The sequence below is a fragment of the Oncorhynchus clarkii genome, chromosome 4 (genome assembly GCF_045791955.1).
Source record: "Oncorhynchus clarkii lewisi isolate Uvic-CL-2024 chromosome 4, UVic_Ocla_1.0, whole genome shotgun sequence".
NCBI classification, from domain to species: Eukaryota; Metazoa; Chordata; class Actinopteri; order Salmoniformes; family Salmonidae; genus Oncorhynchus; species Oncorhynchus clarkii.
This window is the reverse complement of record NC_092150.1, coordinates 58668287-58696159: the sequence shown is the minus strand read 5'-3', so window position 1 is coordinate 58696159 and position 27873 is coordinate 58668287. Positions and strand designations below refer to the sequence as shown.

The following is a 27873-nucleotide window of genomic DNA, read 5'->3' as shown; positions in this document are numbered from 1 at the left end:
CCAAATGGAAGAAAACTGACTGAAACGGGGAGCACCGACCTGGCCTTGACCAATAAGAAACTCATTTTTGTTGCAAAACGTTTTCTGTTGCAAAATGTTTTGCTACGGTTTGCTACGGCACTAATATATACTGGATGAGAGAATGCATTAGAAACTCTGAGGGGTACAGAAGAAGAGCGTAAAGAAAGATGCAAAATATTCATACACTTTCTTTCTTCCTCCTGCTGCTCCATCCATTAGCTAGAGGGAGGTAGAGCCCAAATTTAGACTTTGGAGCCCTGGACCAGAGCTAGCCAACACAACCACAGCCACACCACAGAGACTGTGGGGCCATGGGCCAGAGCTAGCCACAACAACCACACCACATCAGTGTAGCTGCAGCATCCTTTACCCGAGCCTCAGTGTGTGTGTGTGTGTGTGTGTGTGCGTGCGTGCGTGCGCGCGTGCGTGTGACACACAGATTCTTCCTCCTTCAGACAGTGGAGTTGAGGCTCTGGTGAATACAGACACTGTAGCTAGCTGGCGCAGGGAGAAATCTTTTTTTTATCCAGTCTATCAGCACCAACACAACGAGTCATAATTGCTGGCCCGCTTTCCAGGTCTTTTTGTTCACAGGTCTGTGGACAACGTTAATTAGGTGTAAGGGCGTCAGCCAGTCTCCGTCACATAAAATGGAGGAATGGAGGGAGTAGTAGAAATTAGAAGGGAAGGAGATGTATTTTCCTCTCAGTTGGTGCAGTTCTCTAAGGGGGGAATGTCCTTGGTCACTTTAGCTACAGTCTTGGATCTGAAGGATGAGACACAGCCTTCCTGGGCCAGACACAAAAGACAGACAGACATGCGGACGGATAGACAGACAGGAGAATAGACACACACACACACACACACACACACACACACACACACACACACACACACACACACACACACACACACACACACAGGAGATGGAGATGTTTCAGGCATGTGCGTAACAGATTGCTTTAAAGGGAAAACAGGAGGCTGTGTGTGATGGCAAGCCGGTTCAGTTCCTGTTGCCACAGTAACACCTTTTGTGAAGGGCCATAAACACAGCCTACTTCACACACACACACACACATAAATTCAACATGAGCCTCCACCACTGAACATACTGCCACACTGCCGCCTGACAGCCTTGAGGAGAGAGGAAACACACTTCAGCGTGCCTACTGCTTACTCTTCACAAGAAAAAGGCCTTGGAAGAGAAGCTGTGTTGGAAAAGAAGTACATGTTGGTCTCGGCAGTGGGTGGATTAAAAAAGGAGTGGATGACAGAGGAATGGGGAATGGCTGAATTTAGATCTATCTCTGGGGGCAGAGTGCAGGAGGACTGGAGGCTGGGCTCCCCAGATACCACAGCCCACTGTCAGCAGCTCCTCTGAACTGACAAACTGTTGAAGGCAGTGCCTGGTCCACCACCTCCTCCACTTTCTCCTCTCAAAACTCCCTCTGCCTGCCTACTACAGTACCACTAGACTCTCTTGTCTGCCAGCCTCGTGCTCTTTTCTCTGCCCAGACCAATAGAGGGGGATTGCCGTTCCACAAAGACTGCAGCGGAAGACCCACAGACAGGCAGGCAGGTGTGCTCTGCTCTCTGGCATGCTCCAACACAGCTGGGTCTCTTCAGCCATCAGTGGATCAGCCTGCCTCCTGCCATTCATCCATGATATGACTGGGATCCTCCTGGGGCCTCCTGGACCTACAGCGCAAAGGGAAGGGAACTCTGCTGCTACCTCGCCGAGGTGCATGAATTGAGGAGCAAACTGAAGTGAAAAGAGGAAATTCAGCAACTCTGGATATTTTTTTTTCTTTGTTCAAAACTCAACTAGCACTCGCTGACCTGACATACTCACATACACGTGTGTGTGTCTGCAAATCTCTCCGACACGGGAGAAACGTTCCATTCTGTGAGTTGTGCGACTGGATGACCACTGGATGGATAGAATGGCGGTAAGTGTGCGCTGCAAGTGCTTCCTTCTTCCTTCTCTCGTCATGCGAGCCTGATTACAACGCATTGGGTAGACTTCCGTTAGATAATATGGACCACATCTAGCGACAGTAATCTACAGTTGGACTGAGATATGTCTATGGGTGACCGTTTGTGTACACGAGCACATCTGTTAGCAGCTTGGACATGTCGAGTAACACCCGATAGATTTACACGATCCTCGTTCTAATAACTTTGTCGACAGCTTGTTTATTTGCACTTTCCATCGCAGCTCATGTACCGTCCTTATTATGGCCTGTCCAATCAGGTAGCCTGGAAATGGGTTCCATCTTTTCCCCTCATCATTCCATTACTCCGATGTCATGGCAACGAATGACATTTTTCAGGGAGAATAGAATTTCTAAACACCTAGTTATTTAACCATCCACATTGATTGTACATGCTGTGAAAAAACAGTCAGTTACCGTAGGAAGCTGCCGTTAATCATTTCACGGTGATGCCTCACTGGTGATAAAACACAGCGTCAACTCAACTGCTGGCAGGTAATAGTGAGGGCATTGCCTCTTGACTCTGGGAGTAAATAGGTGGTTTATATTCCTGTCTGTTTGATGATTTTGGGAGGGTTGCTTCTTCCAGGCTGTAGTCAGTATACTGGCTGCTCATACTCAAATATTTCAGTCTATGGGATGAACTCTCAACTCAGATTTCCCATTTCACCTGGTGTTCTGTCTACTGCGATAGGGTGATAAGGCTTAATGCCTTTAGTTCATCCTTATTACATAAGAAGTGACCTTTTCCCCCTTCTCTTGCTGGGGAGTTTTGCTATTCCTACTTCATCTGAGACTGGGGGTAGTTTAGCAATGAAAATGGAAAGCCTAGTTGCCTAGTATCGCAAACGAATATTCGAACAGCACTCCAATGCAATATTTCTCATTGCTGGACAGCTTGTCATCTCAGCAAAATTCGGTAATCATAAAGGGATTTCTTATAATATGTATTTTTAGGGCATTTTAGATCAGAAACAGCAGGGGAGATAGATTAGGAAGGGTGGAGACAGGGATTGAATCCCAGTCTCCAGGGTTGCATACATGTGCCTAGACCACCAGACAATAGGGCCTGCACATAAAGGGATATCTAAGAAGAAAATATGTTTCTTGCATTTGTCTCTTAGCAAAAAAATACTTCTATAGGTCTTTGTTAGTCTCCTGCTCCTAACTTTTCCCTTTGGAAATACATTTGCTGAATGAGCTCAACACAGTTTTTTTTATGTGCTTGTATGAACACGGCTTTAAAGAGAGAACAACAAGCAGAACAGAAACCTGTAATTAATACCAGACCAGACGTTGCAGTATCTTCATTACAAGCCTATAAAAATGATTTGGCTGTGACCAATTTCAACATTTCTTAAATAAAAAAATAAAAAAAGACTTCAAACAAACAGGCAATGAAAACGTTGCCATTTCACATGAATAATATTTATTTTAATTTTAAAAGAATTCTGGGTAGGGCCCCCTTCTACACCATCATTACAGAAGTGTACCTCTGGCTTTGAATTTGTATTCCTCTTCGGAAGTGCCAACAGAATAACTGCCAACAGTCTGTCTCTGCCAAACCATAGTCCTCAGTTATGCTCATCCTCCATCATTAAACATTATGAATCTTAGATGAGTATACAGTAAAGAGAAATATTGGGAAGAGCAATAAGGAAGTGAACGTTATTTATAATAAGGGTTGCATGGAGAAAATGGACGGCCCTCCTGTCAGCAAAATATATATTTACATTAACACCCCCTGAAAGCTTGAAACAAACCGAGTGACCCTCCTCTGTACCCAAAGTAATAATTAAAACAAAAGTGGATAGCAGAGAACATGTCTACCATTTTGCCTCAGTCCTAGTATAGACCAGAACCTTAGATACTGTATGCAGTTTTAGAAACTGTTCTTCGTCCTGCAAGCATCATATGGCAACACAATCCTTTTGATAGCGCACAGGGCTGCGGGCCAGATGGTTAAGGATTTGCAGACCACCATGGACAAGAGTAGAGGGTGGGAAAAACTCCTTTATAGTAAAAGCATTGGGTGAATCTATCATCGTACTTGCAGGTCCGAGAAAATGTTTACTTTTATAAACATTTCATGAAAATCTATATTATTTTGACATATTAGCAGAAACTACCACACAAATTACAACAATTACAGGCTAAAGAAAAGACAGAGAGATAGGCCTATGTGTTCATCTTATCATATTTCTCCGATGCCAAATCGGCATGTCTTGTTTCCAACGAAACGATCCCTGTTCGCAAATAATTACATCTGAGCCATTATACATTAGGAATCTGAGCATGGTACTTTCAAAAGTTTGTCTGGGCAGGCCTGAGTAGGCCTACCGACGCAGAAAAATGTACGCTTCAAATGCTGGCTACTCTTCATCCGTGGCTTAACCCAACGCGAGAAGGTCACAAGTGTTTTCCTAAAAGCTGTCTTGGGTTTAAATATCTTCTATTGTACAGAAAGGGAATAGCTTAATCAATTGATAGTGACAGAATTAGATTACTTCCCAAGTGTATTTTTTGTCTCCTCGGCTGTAGAAGGTTGTAGCTCAGCCTCTGAATGTCAAATAAACTAAACAATGATATTCCCATATGTATCGGAGCAACGTATTTCTCTGGTATTTTATAGCTTGTTCCTAGAATACAGCATTGTGGACCAACGTAAATCAAATCAAATTTTATTTGTCACATACACATGGTTAGCAGATGTAGTGAAATGCTTGTGCTTCTAGTTCCGACAATGCAGTAATAACCAACGAGTAATCTAACCTAACAATTCCACAACAACTACCTTATACACCCAAGTGTAAAGGAATGAAGAATATGTACATAAAGATATATGAATGAGTGATGGTACAGAAAGGCATAGGCAAGATGCAGTAGATGGTATCGAGTACAGTATATACATATGAGATGAGTAATGTAGGGTATGTAAACATAAAAGTGGCATTGTTTAAAGTGGCTAGTGATACATGTATTACATAAAGATGGCAAGATGCAGTAGATGGTATTGAGTACAGTATATACATATGAGATGAGTAATGTAGGGTATGTAAACATTATATTAAGTGGCATTGTTTAAAGTGGCTAGTGATACATTTTTTACATCAATTTTCCATTATTAAAGTGGCTGGAGTTGAGACAGTATGTTGGCAGCAGCCACTCAATGTTAGGGATGGCTGTTTAACAGTCTGATGGCCTTGAGATAGAAGCTGTTTTTCAGTCTCTCGCTCCCTGCTTTGATGCATCTGTACTGACCTCGCCTTCTGGATGATAGCGGGGTGAACAGGCAGTGGCTCAGGTGGTTGTTGTCCTTGATGATCTTTTTGGCCTTCCTGTAACATCGGGTGGTGTAGGTGTCCTGGAGGGCAAGTAGTTTGCCCCCGGTGATGCGTTGTGCAGACCTCACTACCCTCTGGAGAGCCTTACGGTTGTGGGCGGAGCAGTTGCCGTACCAGGCGGTAATAAAGCCCGACAGGATGCTCTCAATTGTGCATCTGTAAAGGTTTGTGAGTGCTTTTGGTGACAAGCTGAATTTCTTCAGCCTCCTGAGGTTGAAGAGACGCTGCTGCGCCTTCTTCACCACGCTGTATGTGTGGGTGGACCAATTCAGTGTGTCCGTGATGTGTACGCCGAGGAACTTATAACTTTCTACCCTATCCACTACTGTCCCGTCGATGTACTTTTATAACAGGGGGTGTAGGCATGTCTATACAGGCCCACCCACTGGGGAGCCAGGCCCACCCAATCAGATTGTGCAAAAATCCAACTATTATACATTTTATTATATAATCGGATGTTTTCTTTGCTTCAAAATCTTAAGCAAACAAGGGGTAGGGCTGTGCTTTTTGCCATTTTTCGATGGTTTTAACTTAACATTCCTTCACTGACACAGAGGTAGCCTGTTTAAAAGAGTGGATGGTGGATGGAGGAAATCAACGACAAACCTATGGATATTTCAGCCTATGGCCTAACATCATCTGTTAAACAGTTAGGCTCATCTTAAATAGGAAGAAATACATGTAGGCTCCAACACAAAACCCTCTGGTTGTTTAGTAAAGTTGAATTAAAATGAAGACGGTTTTAATGTATTATGCCTATTCAAACTTGCCTACTTTCAGCGCCGTGAGCTGTCCATATCAGATTGATTGGGAAACGCGATGCTGCTTCAAGATTTATGGATCATTTCACCATTGGATCATTTCATTGAGACCACACTGCAGAATCAGAGAATCAGAGATGAAGGGCGGCATCGGACACATCGATAGCCTAAAAGAAACTAACTCTAGAACACTGATGCAGAAAGACAAGAGCCATGCGTCCTCTGATACACGACCCTGCCGAGCCGCACTGCTCGCTTAACCCAGAAGCCAGCCGCACCAATGTGTCGGAGAAAACACCGTACAACTGGCGACTGAAGTAAGCGTGCATGCGCCCGGCCCGCCACAAGGAGTCGCTAGAGCGCGATGGGACAAGGACATCCTGGCCAGCCAGACCTTCCCTAACCCGTACGACGCTGGGCCAAATGGGTCTCCCGGTCTCGGCCGGCTGCGACACAGCCTGGGATCGAACTCGGTCTGTAGTGATGCCTCAAGCGCTACGATGAAGTGCCTTAGATCACTGCGCCACTCGGGAGGCACCATTCTGTACATTTTCATCCATCCCTAACAACATCTCCTCAGTACAACACATTACTACTGTCCCAGAGGAATGATGGGAGGGAAAAGTAAACAAGGAGTAGTAGAATGTTCCTTTCGAAAACTAGCCTACACATCAGCAGCTACTTCTCCACTTAGTGGAGGCCATGCAATAGACCTAGAATAATACTACTCTACTGAGAGTTGCCTTGGTTCCCATCTCCCTCCTCCTCTGTGTCCCAAATGACACCCTACTCACTTTCTAGTGCACTACTTTTGACCAGGGTTCTGGTCAAAGGCAGTGCACTATAAAGTGAATAGGGTGCCATTTGGGATTCAACCCTCCTCTTCCCACGCTCCCCTCGCAGCCCAGGCTAAACATGCATCAAATACACTACACTACACACTCAAAGGGCTAGGCTGGTAAAGGACTTTATAGTCTGCTCATATAGTCAATATCTATCAAAAGGAGTTTATTAAAAATATCCTATTAACCACAGATATCACATAATATTAATACGAACGTTCTGTTCACCTTGTAGCGGTGTTGCGTTAGTAGATGTTTACTTAGAGTTACTCTCCTTAGAGTTACTCTTGGGAAACTGCATGACCTTGCCTGCCTGCGTACTTAGTAAACTCTTGGCAACATAATGGAGGAGAATTCCATACAGTATACTGCCTTGGGAAGAAACACATTTTAGATGACAACTCCAAATCCAAGTCTGTATTTTTGAGAAATGCAGTTCTTTCCAGTCTCATTGACTCATGTCATGTGCAATAATGAGACAACAGGCTAGAAGTAATTCCCAAGAGTACCAGTAATATTCATGTAAATAATGATGACAAAACATTATCTGGTCAGGTCTTAAAGAGCTTTTTATTACTTTTTTCCATTCATGACATGACCATATTTGGCTAGTAAAAGACCATACAGTTTTTGTACAAAGGAATATGGCACACAGTAGTAGTGCGATGCATGCAGCATGTAAAATTCACGACTGTTTTTCCTTTGACTTTCGGTAGACAGGCTCTGTATCAAGCCCAACTTCGGTGCCCGGAAGGAGAAGGGATAAATATATGGAACTGCATGCTTTTAATAGCCTGCCATGTCCTCTCACATCTCACATCTCACACACACACACACACACAAAAGGTTACAATTCTACAATTTTAATGACTTCAACTTTCTGTTTGAGGCAGGAGGCCCAAAGTTGGTCCTCCAACCAGAGTCTAAGCCGGGGGGGGGGGGGGGGGGGGGGGGGGCGGGGTAGGGTTCTACTAAGCTAACATATGGAATTGTTTTAAGATGCTCATCCCAAGGATCATCTAGCTATTTGATTTAGAATTTTAGGACCCATTTAGGTATCCCCCAAAAAAATATATATATATTTGATGAAACATTGAATTTGGCCTTACTGATATTAGCCTATAGAAACACATTGAAGATATTATTCATACATGGAAAAACAAATTGTCCAAAAATTATATTGAAAGGAAGTTTGTTTTGAAGTGTCTGTCCTATATCTGAGAGATATAAAAAAGATGAGGAAATTATTTATGTACAGTTGAAGTCAGAAGTTTACATACACCTTAGCCAAATACATTTAAACTCAGTTTTTCACAATTCCTGACATTTAATCCTAGTTAAATATTACTCGTCTTAGGACAGTTAGGATCACCACTTTATTTTAAGAATGTGAAATGTCCGAATAATAGTAGAGAGAATGATTTATTTCAGCTTTTATTTCTTTCATCACATTCCCAGTGGGTCAGAAGTTTACATACACTCAATTAGTATTTGGTAGTGTTGCCTTTAAATTGTTTAACTTGGGTCAAACATTTCGAATAGCCTTCCACAAGCTTCCCACAATGAGTTGGGTAAATTTTGGCCCATTCCTCCTGATAATAATCTGTCTGCAAACAATTGTTGGAAATATTACTTGTGTCATGCACAAAGTAGACTGACTTGCCAAAACTGTAGTTTGTTAACAAGCAATTTGTGGAGTGGTTGAAAAACAAGTTTTAATGACTCCAAGTGTATGTAAACCACCGACTTCAACTGTATATTGTACACATATTTATCCCCTTTTTTAAACACTAAACTACTTTCATAAATGTTTATTTTATTTTGTTGATTTATTTATTTTTACCCCTTTTTTGCCCCAATTTTCGTGATATTGAAATTGGTAGTTTCAGTTTTGTCCCATCGCTGCGACTCCCGTACGGACTTGCGAGAGTCGGACACTACAGACAGAAGTTGGCAGTTCAGTGGTACCGACTTCAGACGTGACGCTTGTGGGGATCGTGGACCACCATCGTGTTCATGAGAGTATCATCCTTCCATAGAGGGGTCATAATAGTTTGTAGGCCAAACAGTTCGGATGTTACAGACATGTTCGTGAGAAGACTGATTTTCGAGATGTCTCGTGGTCTGACAAACACCGCTGCCAGCTCTGCCACCTTTCACCGCAGATGCCGATGGACGACATCGGCGGATGTGGTGGATTGAGACGCAGCCCATCTCTAGCTTAAACAGATAGATTTTTATGGGGATTTTTTTGTATTTTATCATGCTTCTTCGATCTCCGCGGGGGCGCGGACATCGACTCTAGGGGTCCATTAAAACTCACACCTACGGTCATTCACCTCCGGATACTGCTGTTCTTGGGAGTAGGGTGGTGGTGGGACGTAGAGGAGCTGTGTCCCTTCAGGAATGGATGGGCGCATAAATAGAGCTAGGGGTCTCCTAATGAGGACTACAGCTGTGGTAATGATCACAGTGGCATTTACTCTCCACACTCCCTCCCTGCTACGGTACCTGCCATCACCGGTCTGGAACAGATATTGTAATGGGCTAATGGGAATACATGGACTGGCTAAGGTCAAATGATCTCTTCTCTTCCAGTGATATTTTCCTATTTTTAAAATTAATGTAGTCTTTCTCTCCACACAGGACAGAGAAGTGAAGTGTGTGTGTGTGTGTGTGGGGGGGGGGGGGGGGGGGGGGAGTCTGATAGGGGCCTGGGGAGAAGGTAGGAACATTTATATTTCTCTGCGTCCCAAATTACATCCTATTCCCTATGTAGTGCACTTCATTTGGTCAAAGCCCTATGGGCAACCTTTATGTTCAGCCCTCTGGTAATGGTTCCTGTTGGGGCAGGTCTGCTACGATAGGGTACTTTATTTTTGCTGTCACAGTGTGTGAATATATAGACATAGGATTACTACGAGGAAAGGTTGTGTAACTGTTGTTGGGATACTGCTGTGTGTGTTCGATCGCCACAAAAGGAGGGGGCTGTTCACAGTCTTATCTGTGCATTGCAGTCGGCCATAGTTCATGCGGTCACTTGAAGGGCGACACCTTCGTATCGGCTGCAGGGCAAAAGGATGGGGATGCAGGTCTTTGCCATCAGTCGGTTTCTATTGTGCTCTGAGTGACGATTGACGAAACACACAAAGCCACCACCAAGCGAGCACCAATGTCAAATCAAACCTCAAAACTCTCGGCTGTCTAAATGATATATTGAACCAATTAAAAGGAACACCAACAAATCTTGAACTGCTCATTTCAGTCAGACATTCAAATATGCCGTGATGAAAAATATTAGCTTATTACGGTCTTTAATCACATTCCCAGGCTGCCCATTTGCTGAGAGGACATTAGCTTGATCTGAATCAATGACCTTCAGGTTAGTCTAGTCTAGTCTAGTTCTTTAACCACTCTCACACCACATTTCTCTCAGTCCACCACTCAGTTCTCCTTAGTGGTGCTGTAGCTCAAAGGCAACAAGGATGTGTGGCTGGCACGTCTTTTATTGGGACACTGAAAAGGATGGAATTGTATGTTCTGTTGCTAAGGAGATGGAAGGAGGAAGTGCGAATCGCTAAGCTGCTCACCCTATTTTATTGTTATGTTTTTTTCTCTCTTTTGTGCCCAGACAACATTGAGAAGAGACTGACGCACCATGGCACGCTGTCCAAGACACACAAAAGGTAAGGATGTTTTTTTTTTTTTTTTCCTCAAACACTGCATTACAGACAAACTATGCACTTATTCACTTTAACAACGCATTCACATTAGCATCAATGTCAGAACGTCACTAACATAAAGAACACAGAGTAAAGCATTTAAGAAATTACACATTATTTTACAAGAAATAGCTTATGCATGTTTCAATTAGAAATATTGTATGTTCCATTTTTGTATAGAACCAGCATTTACCTGACAGCTGAAGTGACGTAAACTAGCTGCTTGAGTGTAAAAAAGATAGTAACCTACTTTCAGAGGAAGGACACTGCAGCTTTAAATGCACATAATTGAGCCTTTAAATGAACACCACAAAACTTAGTCACACAAAGCCAGGGATGCAGAGTCAAAATGCAGGCAAACAGAAAGCACCCTCACACAGGCTTCTCCCCTCAAAAGAAGGAGAAAAAAAGAGCAAAGCGCAGTCTCCTCTCCCCACATTACCAGCCCTTGTGCCTCATCCGTCTGATCGTCACGCTTGCTCGCTCAGTTCAATTCTCATTTCGCTTTTTATCACAGCCCACTGGAGCCTGCACTGAGGAATTATCTGCTGTCAGGACCCGTGCCTGCACCAGGGCGATAGGGAGAGACGGAGCCAAGGAGCCAGGCTCAGGCCACCGCAAGGTGAGGGTGCCACCGTGCCGGAGAGGAGGAGACTCGCAACTCGCCGATGGCGTCCTCCGCCATGCAGATCCTCGCCTTTGCCCTGGCGCTGCTGGGCGTCCTGGGCGCCACTGTGGCCACGCTGCTGCCCAACTGGAAGGTGAGTGCCGACGTGGGCTCCAACATCATGACTGCCATCTCCCAGATGCAGGGGCTGTGGATGGACTGCACCTGGTACAGCACCGGCGTGTTCAGCTGCACCTTGAAGTACTCCGTGCTGTCGCTGCCCGCCTACCTGCAGACCGCCCGGACGACAATGGTTCTGTCGTGCATGATGGCTTGCCTTGGCCTCTGTCTCGCTGCACTGGGGCTCAAATGTACCCGCTGGGGGGGCAGTCACCGGGCAAAGGGACACGCGGCCATCGGGGCGGGGGGTTGCTTCATCTTGGCTGGCATCCTCTGCTTGGTGCCCGCTTCCTGGTTCACCAACGAGGTAATCACTACCTTCCTGGACTCCAACGTACCCGAGAGCAGTAAATACGAACCTGGGGGGGCCGTGTACGTGACCTTTGTCTCTGCCGGCCTCCTGCTGGCCGGTGGGGTCATCTTTTGTTTGTCGTGTCCCGGGAAAAGAGAGGGGCAGTTAGACTATACATCGACATCCACCTCTACCACCTTTCCTGACAAACTACTGCAGCAGCAGATAAACCAGGAGCAAATACAGCGCGACCAGCTCCAGCGTGACCTGATACTGCGGGAGCAACTGCAACGGGGGCAGAAGGACTTTGAACAGCAGACGTCGCCTAATGAGCAGTCAAGCCGCGAGCAGCTTCAATGGGGTGACAAAGGGCCCCAGGATGAGGCCCACGAAGCTGACGAAATCCAGCAGGAGGAGCCTCTACAGGAGAAGCCTCTACATGAAGACAAGGGAACGCAACAGTTCTACTCTCCATCCAGAGTCCCTCCAAAAGACGCCCGGGCTGGCTACAGCCTGCAGGACTATGTTTAATATGTTTTATCCCTAAACACTGCTATTGTTAGTGGGGTGGAGGGAGAATCCTGAGGCCAATCTACTGGCTGCCTTTGTGAGAGGGAGAGAGTGGAGGAGAGAAAAAAAGGGTGAGGAAGGAGGAAGGTAATGACTTTGACAGCCTTTATCGCCTCCTCTCATCTCTTCTCTCTTGTTACTGCAAGCTCCAAAGTCTTGGAGAAAGGCTGCTTGTGGATCCAGAATCCTGGGGTAAATGCCTACTTGACTGCTGCTGTGGTGGGCGGAAAGACACAAGGGTAGGGTAAGGGTAGGGTAGAGGAGAGGTGTCATAAAAATGCACACGCGCAGCACAAGTATTGTATATCCTGTGACAAGTTCCTTTAAAAACGGATGCGGAGGCTTTTCCATACCAAAGGGTTTCAATGGGAAAACATTGCTGATGATAATTAGCTTCTAATAATATGACATTGTTACTTTTGCATAGTAAGTTACCCACTGGGCACACACTGGTTGAATAAACATTGTTTCCATGTCATTTCAATGAAATTACGTTGAACCAACTTGGAATAGACGTTTAATTGAGTAGCGTCGATGTGTCTGAAAAGCGAAGATGTTCTTCGCAAGCTTGCATCTCTTCGACCTCATTTGCCTTGTGAGATTAAAATAATCATACTCAATCCTATTTTCAAAAGACAAACAGACTGATTGATATTCAGCCTTCTTAGCATGCTTGTTAAATAATGCAGCTCGTTAAATGATCTGTAGCTTGTTAAATAATGCAGTGGAATGGAGAGTAGTTACCAAAACGAAGCTACCAAAGCATGTGCCTAAAATGTGTTTGTAGAACTTCAACTGTTTGTGAAAGGAGAATTACAGAAGACTAAAGAAATGAAAAGGGAGTTCAGATTCCCACCAATACCACACACACACACACACACATCCAGTCCATCTTGGAGGAGCATAAGGTACATGGCACCAGGGCAGACTTAGTGATTTGGAGGCCCCAGGCAGAGGCCAGTCTGAGCCCCTCTCCTGTCATTTTAACTGTAAAAATGTACGACCTTTTAATGTGCGATGAACACAACCAGTCATGATGTTTCCATCTGATTGTCAAACAAATCGCTTAGTAGGGTCCATTCGCACGTTCATCCAAAATAATTCCAGCATCCGAAAAGTGCACAGTGCGCACACCAACTTTCCTTTAAATTAGCAAGTGGCTAAAACGATCTCACCAGAGAAAGCGTCCGAGCGAGCAAAACAGCGCCCCTCTGTCTTACTATATGTAACCCATGTATCTGATGCTGTCTGGACAAAAAGAGTATGACATGACAATCTTTTTATCCAGGCAAAATCAGATACAGTGTCTATAGAAAGACGACAACCCCTAGGATTTCTGCACATTTGATTGTGTTACAAAGTCGGATTATAATGGATGTAATTGTTGACAAAAAAAATCAACACAAAATGCTCTGTAATTTTTTATTACATAAAATGTAAACACTAATATTCCTTGATTTTTCCTGTGCTTAGCTCCATCCCGTTTCTTTTCATCCTGAAAAACTCCCCAGATGACAAGCATACCCATACCATGATGCAGTCACCACCATGCTTGAAAATAAGGAGGCAGTTACTCAGTCAAGCCCAATTCTTGTTGTGTTGGATTTGCCCCAAACATAAGGTTTTGCATTTAGGCCAAAACTTTCCTTTCTTTGCCTCGTTTTTTGGCAGTATTACTGTAGTACTTTGTTGCATACATATGCATGTTTTGCAATATTTTTATTCTGTTTATTTGTATTCCTCTATTCACTGTCATTTAGGTCATTATTGTGGAGTCACTACAATGTTGTTGATCCATCCTAAGTTTTCTCTCATCACAGCCATCTACCACTCACTGCCTTTTTTAAATGAGGCTTTCGAAAAGCTCCCTGGTCTTTGTAGTTTAATCTGTGCTTGAAATTCAATACTTGACTGAGGGACCTTACAGATGTTGTATGTATGGGGGACATAGGAAGGGGTAGTCATTCAAAAATCATGCCAACCCCTATTATTTTACACAGAGTGAGTGAAATAAGTTATGTGATTTATGTGATTTGTTAAGCCAAATTCTACTAATTAAGGGTTTTCCTAAACAAAGGGGGTGAATACTAATGCAACGACTATATTTGAGTTATTTAAGTTTGATTATTTTGTACAAAATGTGTAGAATTGTCTTTTCACTTTGACATTATGGAGTATTTTGTGTAGATCAATTGAGATATTATATATATATATATATATATATATACAATTCAATGTATTTCAATCCCACTTTGTGATGCAACAAAATGTGAAAAAACTTCAAGGAGGTGTAGACTTTCTATAGGCACTGTACATGGGCTACACATACATGTCCTCTGCCTTGACGACGAGAGCAGTATTATCAGCAGCATCTGTCTGAAACTAAAGAAATGCGTATTTGTATCCCCCCAGAGTCAAAGGGCCCAGGCTTGGTTTCCACTAAGCTAACATATGGAATTGTTTTAAGATGGTTGACATGGTCATACCAAGGATAATTTATCTATTTGATTTGGAATTTTAAAGACCCCTTGTAGGGTCTTTATATATATATTTTTTAAATAGCCTTACTGCTACTAGCCAACAGAAAAACATTGAATCATACACATTTTTTATTTATATTACCTTTATTTAAATAAGAACCAATTCTTATTTTCAATGACTGCCTAGGAACAGTGGGTTAACTGCCTGTTCAGGGACAGAACAACAGATTTGTACTTTGTCAGCTCGGGGGTTTGAACTTGCAACCTTCCGGTTACTAGTCCAACGCGGCTACCCTGCCGCCCCATAGAAAAACAGATCGTAAAAAAAGTATCAAAACGATTCCCAGCTCCTAATATTGAGTTGCACAATCCAGGTCTCAATTGTCTCAAGGCTTAAAAATCATTCTTTAACCTGTTTCCTCCCCTTCAACTACACGGATTGAAGTGGATTTAACTTTCATAGCTTTCACCTGGATTCACCTGGTCAAAATATGTAATGGAAAGAGCAGGTGTCCTTAAATGTTTTTTTTTCTCTTACTCAGTGTATGTTTTGAAGTGTCTGTCCTATGTCTGAGAGATATAAGAAACATCAGAGGAAAAAAAAAGATTTATTGTGGAATTACCCGTAAACTTTTACGTGGAAATGCCCTGTTCACTTCCATTACTTTTTTGGCCAGGTACCGGGTTACCTTCAGACGAGTCCCGTGACACTTACGGGGTAGAGCAAAATGGAAAACGTCATAGTGTTCGTGAATTTCATCATTCCATAGAGGCCATATTAGTGTGTAGCCCAAACTGCTCGGACACTACAGATGTTTTTGTGAGAAGATGATTTTCATGATGTCTCCCGGTTTGACAAACACCGCTGTAGGTCGGCCACCTTCCACCACAGTTGCGGAAGGCTGGCGGATCATAGACATTAAAACCAGTGGCGGATGTGGTGGATTGAGACGCAGCCCATGCAAAAAAAAAACATATCTTGCTTAAACAGATGGATTTTGATTGGTATGATTTTTTGGGGGGGGGTTATGCCTCGAGCGGAGCATGGGGGGGGGGGGGGGGGCAGGAAAAAGTATGTTTTTTTTATTTTTATATATATATATATTTTTAATGCCCAGCGATGATGTGAGGCCTGAGGCAATTTCCTCTTCTGCCTAATGGTAAGTCCGCCAGTGCATGGCAGCGCAGGCTGTCGGAGATAATGATCCTCTTTGCTTTCCCATTATCGCCTCGCTACGGCTAGATGCACACTACTCATTTACTGCACACCCCCCTGAACACACACACACACAGAGTTACACACACATGCACTCTCGTCCTTCCTCTATCTGCCTCGCCCCCTAGCTCCCTCCCTCCCTCTCTAGCTGCGAGGCTAAAAGGGTCTTGTACCCAATAATCTTTACAGCATGTGTCCTTCACAGAGGGTTCTAATCTACCTGGAACCAAAAAAGGTTATCCTTTGGGGACAGACAAAAAAAAACTTTTGGAACTCTTTTTTTCTAAGATTGTAGGTCTAGATTGCAGTGTTGCACTTGTTTTGAAAAAGAGGCATCATGGCAATAAAAATCCAGAATTTTTGTTGTACGTTTTTTGTGTCATTGTGTGTTTACCTCACTTGACAGGACATAACAATGAAATTCATAAATGTAATTCTGCCTCTGATCAGAGAGGAAAGTCTAAGTACATTTGATGCCTCGGAGAACCAATACAATCGATACTCATGTTAGCAACATGGAATACAAATATCTAGGCTAGATTCTAGAATAATGCTTAAAAACAATGCTTGATAATGCATGTGCTTTCACTTTTTAAACAGGGAATATGGACTATTTGATGATTAAATATGGTTTACATGTCTTTTTCCTCTTTGAGAATGGTCTGCTTTATTATGATTAAAGGGCATAACTTTGATGAGTGTGAATTTACTGTGTATATCAGGTTCTTATTAAAATAAGGACTCCGTGTGATTGTCAATCCACAAGTCATTTCAACTTTAGCGATTGTTAAGAGTGTTTTGGATTGTTAATTGCTAAAAAAAAAAGAAAAAAAAAAGAAAAAGATTTGTTAACCTGTCAACTTGTTCCGTAAAGGATGTCAGAGATACCAATGCTTCCTACAATGAAGATGAATGGGATGTACATAACTCTAACAGAACATAATGACTGCAACATCCTAGTCTGCCTCCCTACGCTCAACACAATGGATGTGCATGGGCATAAGGATCAGTGCAACAAAGCAAAAGGCTGTGTGTTTCATTAAAGCAAAAAGCCTGTTACTGGGCAAAACAAATAAAGTTGCTGCTTTTTCTCTGTAAAAGAACGGAAATAAAACCATACGTGAAGGGAGCAAATACTTAATTTTTTGACAACCAGATAAAAGGATGTGATTTCAATTTAAAATCTTATGTTCCTCTGCTTTCCAAGCAGTTTCAGTAGCTTGACGCCCCCAGTTTCCCCCATAAGAAAACATGCACATCATCAGATTCTGTCAAACTTCTTCCCTCCCTTTAATATTGCTCTTTGTTGTCTGTCCGTGCTCTGACTTCCAACACCTACAGATAATAGGAGCATGTGATGTGAGGCTAGTCAGGCGGTGGGCTCTGCTGGGAGTCAAGGCTTGTCCAAACGAAAATCTACATACTCTTACAGTGGGTTCCCTCAGGCATCAAATCAGCTCAATGCACAAACAGCTGAGCACCATGTCACACACACACACACACAGAGAGCGTGTATGGTTCTTCATCTCGCTTAGTGCTATGCCCATCTAATTAACCAATTAGATTGACTTTGTGCCATAAGGTTTATTTTCATTTTTCCCCTAGATACGTTTCTTCTGTGTGGTTTTCTAATTATCTACCAGTCCTAACACCTACAAACAATACTTAGGTGAAACCAAAGAGGTATTATTGTCATTTTCTTTGATAATAATTAAAGCAATTATTTAGGCATTTTAACTCCCCCCCCCAAAAAAAAAAAATATATATATATATATATATATATATATATATATATATATATATATATATATATATATATATATATATATATATATATATATATATATATATCTCAATCCATATGACTCACACCGAGCACATCCAAAAAGTAGACAAACGTATGATTACACCTATTAGAAGACATCCCCAGTTCACCAGTTCATTCATCAATAACATCCCTTGGGATTTCACCATATATCTTGTTCACAAGTCTACTAAACTAATACTAAACTAATACAATCACACAGATTCTAACACCAGCAGTACATTTTGTGGAAGCTCTGCATAACAGCAAAGGCGTGAAACCAAATAACAGTTAGCCATTATCAACTGTTTTAGTGCATTGAAGTGAAAGCCCCAATGGAAAAGATCCTCACAGTGAACAGGATTGAGGTAATGGACTGCAAGTTGCAACCACCACAACTCTACAGTGTCAAGATAATTCTCTGTTGAGATCTGATGTTCCCACAGAAATAGAATTCTAGTTCTGTGGACGTTCCACTATGACAGACAACAGCAATAACTGTGCAGTGCCCATGCATGAAAGGTATCAAAGAAGCAGTTAATAAACACATCTTAAATAAAAAAAAACGTAGATGTTCTTGCTGCCTACACTATGTCCGTATTTCATTCTCAAGGCAGTGTATATAATATATATATTTTTTAACTTACTGTAGCACTGTGGTATATTGAGATTCTGCTCACCCTTGGGGCATTTCATGACGATGCCAACGTAGTGAATCCTTGCTCCTAAGCATTTGGTATCTTGAATGACCCCAACTAAAACTGGAGGAATTAAGAGAAGCAAAAACATGTGAGTCAGCAAATTCTATATGATTCAAATCAAAATGCATCTATTCAGTATTAGAGAACTTGATGCCCTATATACTTTATACCACCACTACACAAATATATTTGTATGTGTCTTTTGTTTCTGTTCTTTATGAAGACATTTAATTGAGCAACTTCCATTTAGTGGGGATACTGGAGGACATCTTGGATTCTTGCTCACCAAGAACTCTTACAATTCACCGATAACATTTCCAATGCCATCTTGAACATATGGCTTTAATCCCCAAATTAAACCCTAGGAAACAACAAGTACGTATAGCCTAATAAATGCTACTCCAGTTAATCCAACCTGGCTACACGAAAACACAGAGGCTCAAAACCTTCAGATGGAATTACCGGTGTTCTGCAGATTCCCGTTGCATCACTCGTGTGTTGAAGCCTCATCCTCTCTGGCATCAATCAGACAAATCTCCTGATTACATGACTCGATCAGAAAATCCTGAAAATAATGACACGGAGGCCACTGTGTTTGATATTAGATCAGTTTGGTCAAATTTTGAAAGCCAAAGTAAAGTTAGCGGTCCATTGAACTATAGGAACAAGGTTATATACAAGGTTATGAAGTTAGCAACCTTGTCATACTTAACCAGCACACCATGGTGGCGGAAGATACCTACTTAAATGACATTTCGGGCAGTGATCTGTTCTTATTATACCTCAGTGCAGTGACCACAAGTGTAATGGATTTTGGCTAGAAAAGCTATATCTTATGTCAGAATTGACTTTTCGTAGCAGGTTAGGAGAACTTACACAGTAGGTTTGGAGAATTAATGTAGCAGGCTAGCAGAACTATGTTAAGGTTAGGAAAAGGGTTGGGGTTAGCTAAAATGCAAAAAAAATATCAACATTTGAAGTCAATTTGACATAAACTGTATCCCATATAGCCACGGCCCATGAGATTTGCGAAAAAGAGAAATCATTCAGAAAATGCATGCAATAAGGGCGCCATGAAAGGGGTGATTACTGGGGAAGCGGTACATGTGAAAGTAGACCAACTGAAGGGGAAGATACCAGGTGTTTGTGATGCTCGTCGTTTGGTGCGACGCAGACAGGGTAGCGTGAGTGGAGAAATAGTATAGTCATTGTCTGATCTTTTGAGTTTTGATGTTGAATCTTTGCCTGACAAAGTGATGTTAGGTTATTTAAGGTGTCCCTTATAAGCTTTTGTGCCAAATCCATTATATTGTTACAGGTGTCAAGCTAATGGGCATGTGGCAGCAGTGTGAAGGAGGGAGGTTCCTAGGTGTGAGAAGTGTGCAGAAGTGCATGAGACAAAGGAAGTGTGCATGAGACAAAGGAAGTGTGCATGAGACAAAGGAAGTGTGCATGAGACAAAGGAAGTGTGCAGAAGTGCATGAGACAAAGGAATTTGTAGTATTGGGGAAACAAGCGGTATGTGTTAATTGTAGGGGTGCCCGGGGGGCTGATTTGTGTGAGCAGTAGATCTGTGCCAGTATAGAGGGAAAGGCTAACGACTGATATATGCTTCAGTAAGACGGGCTTGTTAGCCTTCATAGCAATGGTTACCTCCTCACATAAAACGTTTTGTTGAATTGTTTAACTTTTAAAGAGGATTTTGTTCATATTTAACTAGAACCAAGCTAACCAGGTAGCAAGTTATCGGTTTTGAATAGAAGAAACGTTTTGAGTCTTCGCAGTGGATACACATTGTCAGCGCGTTTCAAAGACTAGCAGAATGAACACTAACGACCCTGGTCCATGTGGTATCTTGAAACATGGAGCAACGTCAGATGTTTAGAGCTCAACCACAGCTGATCAACCACCAGCCTGGGCAGCTGCAGTGGGCGCTATGGATCTCCACTATCGTCTGGGCTTAATGTGCCCAGCTGGTAGTACACTTGTGTCCCCTCGGCGACCGGTTCATACTTAAAACATTATCCATTCAGGCTGTTAAGGCTTCGATTGCCTTCTTAACTCGATTTAATGGCGAGAAGATGGAAAACAAGTGGAAAAGAGAAACCATCAAACAGGCATAGCGTCAATACAGGATTAAGATTGAATCCTACTACACCGGCTCAGACGCTCGTCGGATGTGGCAGGGCTTGAAAACGATTACGTGCTACAAAGGGAAAACCAGCCGTGAGCTGCCCAGTGACACGAGCCTACCAGATGAGCTAAATGCCTTTTATGCTCCCTTCGAGGCAAGCAACACTGAAGCATGCATGAGAGCACCAGCTGTTCCGGATGACTGTGTGATAACACTCTCGGTAGTCAATGTGAGCAAGACCTTTAAACAGGTCAACATTGAAAGCCGCGGGGCCAGACTAATTATAACCAGGATGTGTACTCAAAGCATCCGAGGACCAACTGGCAAGTGTCTTCACTGACATTTTCAACCTCTCCCTGATCGAGTTTGTAATACTTACATGCTTCAAGCAGACCACCATAGTCCCTGTGCCCAAGGAAACGAAGGTAACCTGCCTAAATGATTACTGCCCAGTAGCACTCACGTCGGTAGCCATGAAGTGCTTTGAAATGCTGGCCATGGCTCATATCTACAGCGTCATCCTGGATACCCTAGACCCACTCCAATTCACATACCGCCCCAACAGATCCACAAATGACACAATCGCACTCCACACTGCCCTTTCTCACCTGTACAAAAGGAACACCAATGTGAGAATGCTGTTCATTGACTACAGCTCAGTGTTCAACACCATAGTGCCCACAAAGCTCATTGGTAAGCTAAGGATCCTGGGACTAAACACCTCCCTCTGCAACTGGATCCTGGACTTCCTGACAGGCAACAACACATCTGCCACGCTGATCCGCAACACTGGGGCCCCTCAGGGGTGAGTGCTTAGTCCCCTCCTGTACGACTGCGTGGCCAAACACGACTCAAACACCATCATTAAGTTTGCTGATGACACAGCAGTGGTAGGCCTGATTACCGACAACAATGAGGCAGCCTATATGGAGGAGGTCAGAGACCTGGAAGTGTGGTGCCAGGACAACAACCTCTCCCTCAGTGTGAGCAAGACAAAGAAGCTGATTGTGGACTACAGGAAAGGCTATAGTGACATTGACAAGGCTATAGTGGAGCAGGTCGAGAGTTTAAGTTCCTTGGTGTCCACATCCCCAACGAACTATCACGTTCCAAACACACCAAGACAGTCGTGAAGAGGGCACGACAACACCTTTTCCTCCCCAAGAGACTGAAAATATTTGTAATGGGTCCCAAGATCCCCTCCCCCATTTGTTTTTACACGGCTGCTACTCGCAGTTTGTTATCTATGCAGTCACTTTACCCCTACCTACACGTACAAATGACCTCGACTAACCTGTACCCCCGCACATTAACTCGGTACCGGTAGCCCCTGTATATAGCCTCCCTACTCTTATTTATTGTGTTACTTATCATTTTTTACTTTTGTTTATTTGGTAAATATTTTCGTAACTCTTTCTTGAACTGCATTGTTGGTTAAGGGCTTGTAAGTATGAATTTCGTGGTAAGGTCTGTTGGTAAGGTCTACATCTGTTGTATTTGGCACATGTGACAAATAAAGTTAGATTTGAAATATGCCTACTTTCTTTATGAAACGCCATTTCCACCAACTTGCTAAATGCTATTCCCGCATGTTGCATAAAGCCTTCAGCAAGTCAGGTTACAGCAGTCTGTTTTTTCACCCCTACATAACAGGCGTAATATAAATGGAACCCCTGGTCTGATAGTTTCAAAATAAAAGTTGTGTTTACTGAACATCGTTTTAAACATATGTATTGGATTTGTTGGCATGAACTCGTTTACAGAACATGATTAACAGTTTTAATAAGAAAGATTCAACATTCATGAAGTGAAATTATAAAGTTAAAACGAGATTTGGAGTAGAATACATGTATTTGTCATCATTGACCTCGCCCTGAATATCCATGCTTTTCTGTTGTTGTCTTCTTCTTTCTGTTGTTGTAGACACATTTTGTTGCGGTACATTATGAGAGATAGACATTTGACCTGAGAAAAGTCAGGAACCACTACCTAAACGCTTGGTTAATTCCAGACCTTCTGGCTGTGGGTGATCAGTGCAGTATGTACCACATTTCCCACTCCTTCTTCCAGGCTTGGATTTTGTCATGTTTGTCAAAATTAAACTCTCTATGGGTGCCCTCTCCGTTATGCTAATAATCAACTATTATTTTGGAAAATCTTTTTTGTTTGTTTTTGGATCGGCTCTGAAATGCTGCATACTTTTCGAAATACAATGTATCTGCTTCTCTTGAGACAGGTTAAACATGGTGCCAGTGCCTCCCACTGGCTGAAGGGTGTGTGCACAGCCAGGGCTTGTTGAGCGTGTCTGTTTCAGGCTGCTGTGCCCTCCACAGAACTGAAGTTCGATCAAAATTGTGTCTGATCAGAATTACCCGGGGTGTTCAGCCTGTTGCGCCTGCTCAGATTCTCTCGGCTACTACGATATGTTCGCAACTGTATGGAGGTGAGAGCAATTTGTTTCCTTAAATCAAGGTTTGGTCATTATTCTGTGGTGAGTGTAATAGAGGCACCACAGATAGACAAGTTTCGAGCTCTGTGTCGCATGATGACACCTAACTATGGGAGTGTAGTAATGCATCTTCAGACACTGAGGTAGCTTTATCTCATGGTCAGCTACTCTAATTTGATTTGTAACACTAAGGGCCAGTTTCCCGGACATGGATTAAGCCTAGTCCTGGTCTAAAAAGCACTTTTCTCCATTGAAAGTGTTTTTTAGTCCAGAACTACATTACGCTTCATCTGTATCCGGAAAACCATCCCTAAAGCTTAAAAAAAAAAAAAACACTACAGCATCTTTGGGTGAGGGTGGAGAGGCACTCATTTCTTCTCTTTTCATCCCAGGGGTTTCAGAAATCTGGGTGGTTACTGTGAGCAAGACGGCTGGAACAATCATGTTTTAGAACCGGAGTACACAACTGCACTCACAAGCAGCTCCAACCCCAGCCAAAGAGTATTTGAAGACGAGGTACATATTTTAATGCCCAGCTGTCTTTTAGCGGAGCTTATTATGATGATTGATGCAGATGCATTAATGTATTCTTTTAACCAGCGGAGAAAGTAAGCCAGTACAGTCCGGTATGGCGTCCTGGAAAAATAAATAGTGGGAGTATGCCATATTGGTAAAATGTGAGCCTATTACAATTAACACAAAATGCCAAGAAAACTATGAGTTCGAGATGATTTATTCTTGCTCACAGATAAAAACGGAAGAAATGCAGAATTTACATTACTAAAGAATTTCAAAACTCTCATTTAAAATACATAACACGTGACATGAATAGCATACCCAGTGTCCAGGGTGTCACTGAAGACAACTTTTCAGGTGGACATGTGAAGGAGAAACAGAAGGGCAGTAGTAGTGCTGGACTTTGGGAAGTAGGCATACTGATTCATGCACTCCGATAGAACGTTTGGCATGAGTTTTTTTTTAACATTTTAATGATAAATCTCTCCTGGAGCTTTCTAAGGCATGAAGTTAGAGAGATGGGCCTCCAGTCACTCGTTGACACTTTAGGTACGGGGACACACATTGGCCATCTTCCAGGCAGCAGGAACCGTCCCCTGCCAGTAGGTGGTGTTGACAATGTGTGTGATGACAGGGGCTCGATCTTCTGCATGCTCTTTTAGTAGCCAGGCTGGAATGCCATCGGGCCCACAAGCTTTACGTGGGCTGAGTCTGGTCAGAGCTTGCTTTATCTGGCCAATGCTGCACAGCTCAACCAGCCTTGTAGGCATGGTGCTTGTCCATGCCTCAGCAAAGAAGCCATTCAAAACATCAGCCACGCCGTCGTCCTCAATTCTCTCGACCTGTATTCTCCCTCCGGATGTTCTTTGTTAAACGAAGTCCCATCATTCCTTAGGGGTTCTCCTTCTTTAGATTCTGGATTTCCGTTTTGTAGTAGTTTTTCCATTTGCTTCCTTGATAAGCATTTGCACTGTGTTTCTGTATTTTCTCCATTTCATTGTTTTCACCCCATCTGTTGAAAGTCTTCTGTCTTTTCCTGATGGCAGCCTTTATTCATTTAGTCATCCAGGGCTTGTCCAGTGCTGTTGTTTTCTTATTTCTGATTGGCATGCATACTGTACATCAAGTGCAGTTTGAATGCAGGAGTTTTAACATCTCCACCTTTGCATCACTGCTCTCCACCTTTGCATCACTGCTCTCCACCTTTGCATCACTGCTCTCCACCTTTGCATCACTGCTCTCCACCTTTGCATCACTGCTCTCCACCTCATATGACAGTCCAGTCAGTTCTGGCCATACGCTCTTACTGACTCTTGTGGGTGCTTCACGTGATGCATTGTTGTCTCTACCTTCTTGCCCTTTGTGCTGTTGTCTGTGCCCAATAATGTTTGTGCCATGTGCTGCTAACATGTTGCTGTCATGTTGTGTTGCTACCATGCTACGTCGTCATATGTGTTGCTGCCACGCTGTTGTCGTCGTCTTAGGTTTCTCTTTATGTAGTGTTGTCTCTCGTTGTGATCTGTGTTTGGTCCTACATTTGTATTTTTAATCCCAGCCTCTGTCCCCGCAGGAGGTCTTTTGCCTCTTGCTAGGCCGTCATTGTAAATAAGAATTTGTTCTTAACTGACTTGCCTAGTTAAATACACACACACGCCATGCCAAGACCTCCTTTCTGTTCTTGGTTACCAGACGTCCGTCTTTCCGCTGCACCGCGCTTCTCCCTCCTGATGCTGTATGGGGAGAACAGCAGACATGTGATCATCAGATCTGAGAGGAGCAGGTACAGTGAGTGTGTTATAGTGAAACTTCAGATTTGTAATGATCAGATCTAGGACGGATTAAAGTCTCCACACAGGATGAAAATCATTTGGGGAGAGGACATCCTGATCACATGGACAGTGTTCTGCTGAAGTGTTTTCTCATTTGCCATTGGTGGATGGTAGAGCACTCCCACTTTCAGAGTTGAAACTCCGGGTTGTTTAGGATGAAGCTGAAGCCACATACACTCAAACTCCTCTTTCTCCAGGTCAGTTCTTCTTATTGCCTGCACACTGTCATTCCCCTTCATTACTGAACAGCTGATAGTCTTGTATGGAAATATTTTAAATCTGGGATATTTTCGTGGACCCAAGTTTCAGTGACACATCTAATGTCTGCATTTACTGATTGAAGAAGCAGTTTACATTTATCCACTTTGTTTATCAATGAGCTTGATTTGCGACATCGCATACTTCAGTTAGAACTCTGCCTTCACGTGAGGGATTATAGTTTCGATGTAATTTAGATCTGCTACCTTCTATTGTCAGTATGTTCCTCAGTCTGCCTTTACCGGCTTCTTGCGCACATTATCCCGAAGCACTGAAGTTTGTATCCAATATGCGGTGCATGTTTTTTTTGTAAATCCGTAGAGAAAGCAATGAGTATTCCAAAATGTTTGTGCAATCCATCGTTATCAGAGCCATGCTTAATCCGTTTAAATAGCAAGAAAAGTACGCAGTACTACAACAACAACAAAAATACACGTCAAACATTGTAACGCATGTTACTCTCAAGTGGCTGCTTGGAAACGCTACCTAGAAGCTCGGTGGCAGATTGTTAAACCAATGGCGTTCGTCTCCAGTTAGCTAGCTATGTGGTGCCACATCATTTTAGGATATTACATCATTATTTAACATTACCGCATGTCAGCAGCATGAACAAAAAAAATGCGAATTGACTTGAAACCGGGTGGTATACGCTCCAAATTGAGTTGAGGTTCGACGAGAACACGTACATTTTGCCAAGGCGGAGACCAAGACGCGCTGACAAGGCGGTACTGTTTGGATGCAGGATTTTTTTTGTGTGTGTGTACCAACGTGCGCGGGTAGCCTACAGTGATCGTTTGACAACAGTTAGATGAAAACATCATGACTGGTTGTGTTTAAGCCACATGAAAAGGTTAAAAGTGATATGACAAATCTTAACTAGGTCTAGGATAGCTACTAGGCCCAGAGAGATCATATATAAAACGAATAGGGGGGATTCTACAGGCCTATGTAATTCAATGATTACTCCTAGGCTATTTAACATATCTTGATATATACACTGAACAGAAATATAAACGCAACATGCAACAATTTCACAGATTTGACTGAGTTACTGACATTTCTGGTGAGTATGCAGGCCATGGAAGAATATGGACATTTTCAGCTTCCACGAGTTGTGTACAGATCCTTCGGACATGCATTATCATGCTGAAACATGAGGTGATGGCAGCAGATGAAAATCTGGGCCTTTTATTGTTCCCAGCACAAGGTACACCTGAGTAATGATCATGCTGGTTAATCAGCTTCTTGGTATACCACACCTGTCAGGTGGATGGATTAGGTGTAGGTGAAATGCTCACTAATAGGGATGTAAACAAATGTTTTGATGGAGTTCCCACATATGTTGAGCACTTGTTCGCTGGTTTTCCTTCACTCTGCAGTCCAACTCATCCCAAACCATCTCAATTGGTTTGAGGTCAGGTGATTATGGAGGCCAGGTCATCTGATGCAGCACTCCATAATTCTCCTTCTTGGTCAAATAGCCTATACACAGCCTGGAGGTGTGCTGGGTCATTGTCCGAATAATATAATTATCCTTCTTGGTCAAATAGCCTACACACAGCCTGGAGATGTGCTGGGTCATTGTCCTGTTGAAAAACAAATGATAGTCCCACTAAGCGTAAACCAGATGGGATGGCGTATCGCCACAGAAAGCTGTGGTAGCCATACTGGTTAAGTGTGCCTTGAATTCAAAATAAATCACAGACAGTGTCACCAGCAAAGCACACCATCACACCTCCTCCATGCTTCACGATGGGAACCACACGTGCGGAGATCATCCGTTCACCTACTCTGCACATCACAAAGACACATTTTGACTCATCAGACCAAAGGACAGATGTCCAACGGTCTAATGTCCATTGCTTATGTTTCTTGGCCCAAGCAGTCTCTTCTGCTTGATGCCCATTTAGTAGTCGTTTCTTTGCAGCAATTTGACCATGAAGGCCTGATTCACGCAGTCAGTTGATGTCGATATGTTTCTGTTACTTGAACTCTGTGAAGCATTTATTTGGGCTGCAATTTCTGAGGCTGGTAACTCTAATTAACTTATCCTTTGCAGCAGAGGTAACTCTGGGTCTTCCTTTCCTGTGGCGGTCCTCATGATAGCCAGTTTCATCATAGAGCTTGACGGTTTTTGAGACTGCACTTGAAGA

General features: G+C 43.0%; 2 protein-coding genes across 2 annotated transcripts in view; one reads left to right on the top strand and one right to left on the bottom strand.

The window, feature by feature from the left end:
* LOC139407008 (transmembrane protein 242) overlaps window positions 1-27873 on the bottom strand; it is a 407233-nt gene that overhangs the window by 244053 nt on the left and 135307 nt on the right. The gene's annotated exons all lie outside the window — the stretch shown is intronic.
* On the top strand, window positions 11353-12294 carry LOC139407743 (claudin-20-like). The gene has a single exon (XM_071151598.1). It carries the CDS (start codon window positions 11353-11355, stop codon window positions 12292-12294), a length of 942 nt encoding a protein of 313 aa, XP_071007699.1.

Bases quoted from the DNA above. Each gene is read 5' to 3' on its own strand.
- LOC139407743 (XM_071151598.1), top strand. From the start codon at position 11,353: ATGGCGTCCTCCGCCATGCAGATCCTCGCCTTTGCCCTGGCGCTGCTG.